The following is a 6005-nucleotide window of genomic DNA, read 5'->3' on the forward strand; positions in this document are numbered from 1 at the left end:
GTGCAGAGATCCTGCTCCCAAAGAGCAGAAACAATATTTTTAAACGAACGGATAAAAGTGTTAGGGATTGTTTTAGATTGGAATAAGAGCTTTGTTTTTGTGAGACCAAATAATAATAGTGTTGCCCTTTTTACAGAAGGAACCGAGAGACAGATTCGTGTAATGTAATCCCTCGAACTACAAGCAGAACAAATATAGCACAGCGCACAGATGGTTACAGAACAAGACATCCAGCGTGATCTGATGGCACTGCACTTTTTTTGAGGGGGGAAGTATTGAACTCCGCTGAGCTTCCCGTCATTCTGCTTAGAGGAAGCTTCAGGGTTGCCTTTTGATGCAGTGCTGTCGTCCTTTGAGTCCTCTCAAATGCTGAGCCTCTGTAAAGTCACAGACTCCTTATTTATCAGCAATTCCAAGTCAGCCTGTGACGAGAGCCTCCTCGCACAAGAGAGAATTACATTCTGTCTCAACGTCTCCAGGCAGCAGCCATTCCCAAGCACTCAGCAAATCCAAACGCTGAGGATTCCCGTCTTTGATGACCCTTCAGAGGACTTGTATAAGTATTTTGATCGCTGCAGCGATGCCATAGAAAGCATAGTTCAGAATGGCGGGAGGTGCTTAGTCTATTGCAAAAATGGTCGCAGCAGATCTGCTGCCATCTGCACAGCTCACTTGATGAGAAACCAAAATCTCGGCCTGAAGGAGGCCTTTGAGGTATTATGAGCATGAATGCGGGAGGGGCATGGGTGGCGGGGGGGGGGGGGGATATTCTGCCTTTATTATAGAGCTCTGTTGTTTTACGCTGTCAAGAAGACAACTAGTATTTCAACTAGGTATAAAGCAAGCTTTTAGGTAATATTTTAAGTTCTAAGATTTGGAGGGAAAAGCTATTTTAGTGCACCTTTTAAAAGGAAATCAACCACAGGGAGATTGTGATATACTGTATAGTCAGCCTTTTGTGTTTGTGGGGTTGACTTTTGTGAATTAGATTACAGTGTTCCTTCGCTACTTCGCAGTTCGCTTTTTGCGGACTTCCTGTTTCACGGTTTTTAATAAATATATTAATGTATATATTTACACTGGAGCTGCACCTCTCCTTGCCATGGGTATCATGGGAGATACCAGACTGGGAAGCCGCCTCCTGCAGGCACTCCACTCGCCTGCTTCCTTCTCTTCCTCTTCCTCACTCTCCCCTGCAGATGGGAGCCCTTCCGGGTTGAGAGTGTGAGAAGGAAGGGAAGGATGATGGACAGGGTTTTTTTTTGGTCGTGTCAGGAGCAACTTGAGAAACTGCAAGTTGCTTCTGGTGTGAGAGAATTGGCCATCTGCAAGGACGTTGCCCAGGGGATGCCCGCATGATTTGATGTTTTTATCATCCTTGTGGGAGGCTTCTCTCATGTCCCCATATGAGGAGCTGGAGCTGATAGAGGGAGCTCATCCGCCTCTCCCTGGATTCGAACCTGCGACCTGTCAGTCTTCAGTCCTGCCAGCACAGGGATTTAACCCATTGCACCACTGGGAGCTCCATGGACAGGTCTAGAGGGGCAAATGGTTGGTGGATTGGGAGAGAGGAGGGAGGACCCACGTGATGTCACGAGACCAACCCAGTGCAGGGAAAAGAGAGCCGGGAGAGGCGTCAAGCTTCCTGGCGAAAAATTCTCTCAAGTTAAAGAAATGCCTTTTTTCCTATACGGTTTGTCACTTTCCTGGGGATCAAATGTCCTTAGCCCCATCTAATATGATGGGCTGATTGTATTCTGAAGTGTGGCTGCTTGCCATCGTGTCCCAATATCACACACACACACACACACACACACACACAGGAGTAGCCAAACTGCTGGTACCTCTGTGGGTGTGTAGGGACACATATGCATTGTGCATTCCCCAGGATATCACACTGTGTTTTTGCTGCAGAAAATCAATTCCTCTTTAACCGTTTTGCTACATTCAGAGGAATCTTGAGGGGGTAAGATGTCTTTGTCACAACTAATCTATAATTCCCAGTACTTTGACCCTGTGTGCTTTCATTTCATTATACCACTGAAACCAACATACAGCATAAGAAACGCAACTTAATTATCTTTGCAATTTGATTTAAATCCCCCAGTCACTGCAGAAATGCAGTCACACTATGGAACTATTACAGTTTGACACCACATTAACTACCATGGCTCCTTGCTGTGGACTTTTTTGTGTAGGTTTGGGAGATATTTACCCTTCTCTGCCAGAGACCTTTGCTGCCACAACAAACTACAAATCCCATGATATCATAGGATGGTGCTACAGCAGTGTCTAACCACTGAGATTCTGCAGTGTGGATAGCTTCAGACTCTCACTAAAACTCTTCTTCTGCTTCTTACTTCTTCACTTAAAACCCACTGAATTAATACATCAATTAACATTTTAAAATGTCAGCTTTGGGAATCAAATTAGACCAATTTATTGAGGGACAGTGGCAGGTTTCTCAATGAGTAGATATTAATACTCAAGTATTTCAGAAATACTGAATGCTGGAATGATCCTCCTGACATCATCCACTGGCTCCTTCCACTGCAATTTACTTTGGAGAAGATGCAATAGACTAGAGTCTCCAGAAATTTCCTTTCCTCTTGACGTACTCTCATTTGTCAGACTTTGTGGTTTGTTGCTTATGTATTTGAATGACATGCTCTCAGCAGTTGTGATTTATGCTTAATGACATTACCAGTCCTCATCCCTTGGGCATCAACAGAATGTGACCACAGATCCGAGGTTTTGGCTATGAAATCTTGGAGCATGAGCTGTTGCACACTTGGCAAGTACATGCATAGCTCAAAAATATCATCACATGTAACTTGCCTAAAGGTTATTATTTTTTCTCATCTCAGTATTGCCTCAAGAAGATGTTGCTAGGGTTTTGCATTGATCACAAAACTAATGTATCTATAGATAATAATGGGACAAAATGTGTGTATCCTACAGGAACTCTGATTGTTCCTTTATCATAAAAAAAACTTCTTTACTTGGATTCAGTGTTAATACTGCCTTTGGAGAGTTACTTTCCTAGATGACTCTAGAAAAACAAAAGAACAAAGACGCAAATAGAGTATAATCCATTCTATAGATGACCTTCACTGTGCAGTTTTTACTGGATGGAATGAATTTACTAAAAAAAAATATTTGGAGGGAGCAGACTCAATGGATCCATTTAGCTTGGGGAGAGTGATCCTCAAGGCAGTATTGGATTCTGATTCACCCTTTCCCCCCATTGGATATGTTGCCTACAGAAAATGGGCACTGAATCTGTTGTTTTCAGCCTGTCAGAGGCCCAAGTGGCGCAGTGGGTTAAACCCTTGTGCCAGCAGGACTGAAGACCAACAGGTCGGAGGATTGAATCTGGGGAGAGTGGGTTGAGCCCCCTCTGTCAGCTCCAGCTCCCCATGCGGAGACATAAGGATGGTAAAACATCAATCATCTTGGCGTCCCCTGGGCAATGTCCTTTCACAGCCAATTCTCTCACACCAGAAGTGACTTGCAGTTTCTCAAGTCACCCCAACACACACAAAAAGCCTATAGATTTCACCTGAACTTCAAAACAGCTACCCAAGGTGCTGATCTTATTCCAAAAATAGTTTCAACACTAAGTTGTTCCCTTTAAAATTCAGACTAAATCTCATAGTCACTGCCCTGTTAACGTGGAAAGTATCTTCCATCAATGGCCAGTACTCTTCTTAACCAAGTGATGTTACCATCTTTAGACTTCTAGAATTAATCCAATGTATGGGGAAAGGCACTTCCGTTCCACTATATTTAATATTATGTGTTTTCTTTCTCTCCCCTTTCTAGCTTGTAAAAATGGCCAGACCTGTAGCAGAGCCCAATCCAGGATTTTGGTCTCAGCTACAGAAATATGAAGAGCATTTACAAATGCAGCACCGGGCTGATCCCTCACAAAAAACTCCTTCACAATCAGTATGATTCTGCTTCAAGTTTATTGTTTTGGGAATGAGCTGTATGTGCCTAAATAATAGCAAAGAAGAAAGCCATATGCTGTACCCCAGGAAGATGTTTTTGTAGCTATCCTGGCAGCACTGATTTAGAAATAGCCATAAAGCCACAGAGACTATGTACCTGAGAGAAAACAAAACGCTGCTATTCCGAAATGCAATTAAAACGATGTCTGGAAGAGACATCAGAAAATGCTTGAAAGCGTATTTGTAATGCAGTATGTCTAGACCGTCTTATTTCATCAAAATATTCTGATTGTATATGTATATGTATATTCTGATTGTATATGTATAATCAGCCATAACGAAAAAGGTCTGTCCATGTCTGATCCATACATTTTAACAGTGGTTCAAAAGATCATGCCAGGAAAGGGCTGACGTACACAAGGCTCCTTAGGATGGTGTGTTTGGATTTATGGTCTCAAATAAATGTAAGCATACATGAATTTAATGTCACTATTTTCAATTGCAGAGGTTTCTAACCACTTATTTATCTGCTTCTAACTATAACTCCTGTCACCTTGACCGCTGCCCATGTTTTATACAATATAAAAATACCTTGACAGAAATCTGGAAGGAGGAAATAAGCTGCAGCGAGACTGAAATAGACAATTTGATAAATTCAATTAATAAAATAAAACATTTAAATATAAAGGAAATGCAACGGAAAATCCAGACAAAATGGTAGAGAACTCCTGTGCAATTATAGTTCACATAACCGGAACCTCCCCAACACAATGATGGGACAACTGCAGGAATACCGGAACATACACCCACATGTGGTGGGATTATGAAAAAATATAAAATTTCCATAAAATAATTAAGGAAGAAATGGAGGAACTATTAGGGAACAAGACACAATTTTTCCTCCAGAAAATTGAAGTCAAAGGGGGATCTAAAGAATGGGAGGGATTAATAAATTACATGTTAGGGCCCTTCCACACAGCCCTATATCCCACAATATGTGCTTTGAACTGGGTTCCCAGAGTCCACACTCAGATAACGTGGGATTTTCTGGCTTGATATTCTGGGATATAGGGCTGTGTGGAAGGGCCCTTAGATGCATTTAAAGCCTTAGTCGCTTTAGGCTGGAAGGACCAAAAGAAATAGGACACAAAAACATGGTATAAATATTTAGCAGACGACTTCCTCCAAGATTACATCAGCAAAAGGAAAAGTTACTACAGTGTGGGCTAAATCAGAAAGTCATGCAAGACAAAATGGAAAGGCTTTATTTACAGCATATAGGGGAAAGATAAATATAAGGAATTAAACAAGATTATTCTCATGATCGAACAATAGTAATAAATACAGCAAAATTTGTAAACTGTTCCTGGGGAGGGAGGGAGTTGTAGTTCACCTACATCCAGAGAGCACTATGGACTCAAACAATTATGGATCTGGACTAAACTTGGTACTAATGCTCAATATGCCCAAGTAGACGCTTGGGCATATTGAGGAGATGCTAATTATGTTGTTTTTATTGCTTGTTGTGTTTTATGTTGTTTGAATGTCTAATTTGTACTATGATATTATGTACTATGATATCATATACTGTTTTGTTGGAAACTGCCTTGACTCGCCGATAGGCTGAGAAAGGCGGTATACAAATACAGTAAATAAATAAATAAATAAAATAAGTATGAACACTGGTGGAGTTTGGGGGAAATAGACCTTGACATTTGAGAGTTGTAGTTGCTGGGATTTATAGTTCTCCTAGAATCAATGAACATTCTGAACCCCACCAACAATATAATTGGGCCAAACTTCCCACAGAAAACCCCCATGACCAACATTAAATACTGTGTTTTCTGATGGCTTCTGGCGACCCCTCTGACACCCTCTTGATACTCCCTCAGGGATCCCCACCCTCAGGTTGAGAAAAGCTGCTTTAGGGGGATAACTGAGTTTCTTGCCCTAGTCAGTTGAAAGAGTCAACCTGAATCTTTAGCAAGGAAAACCAGAATAATAATATTAAAAACAAGCTTATTGCAAACATAAAAACACAACAGAGACATA

General features: G+C 41.5%; 1 protein-coding gene across 1 annotated transcript; it reads left to right on the plus strand.

Moving 5' to 3' along the window:
• The first annotated feature begins 200 nt into the window (after positions 1-200).
• On the plus strand, positions 201-4249 carry DUSP28 (dual specificity phosphatase 28). Its single transcript, XM_060768174.2, has 2 exons — positions 201-714; positions 3826-4249. Exons 1-2 carry the CDS (start codon positions 367-369, stop codon positions 3955-3957), a joined length of 480 nt encoding a protein of 159 aa, XP_060624157.2. The 5' UTR covers positions 201-366; the 3' UTR covers positions 3958-4249.
• The last annotated feature ends 1756 nt before the right edge of the window (positions 4250-6005 follow it).

This window comes from Anolis sagrei, chromosome 3 (assembly GCF_037176765.1).
Source record: "Anolis sagrei isolate rAnoSag1 chromosome 3, rAnoSag1.mat, whole genome shotgun sequence".
Classification (NCBI taxonomy): domain Eukaryota; kingdom Metazoa; phylum Chordata; class Lepidosauria; order Squamata; family Dactyloidae; genus Anolis; species Anolis sagrei.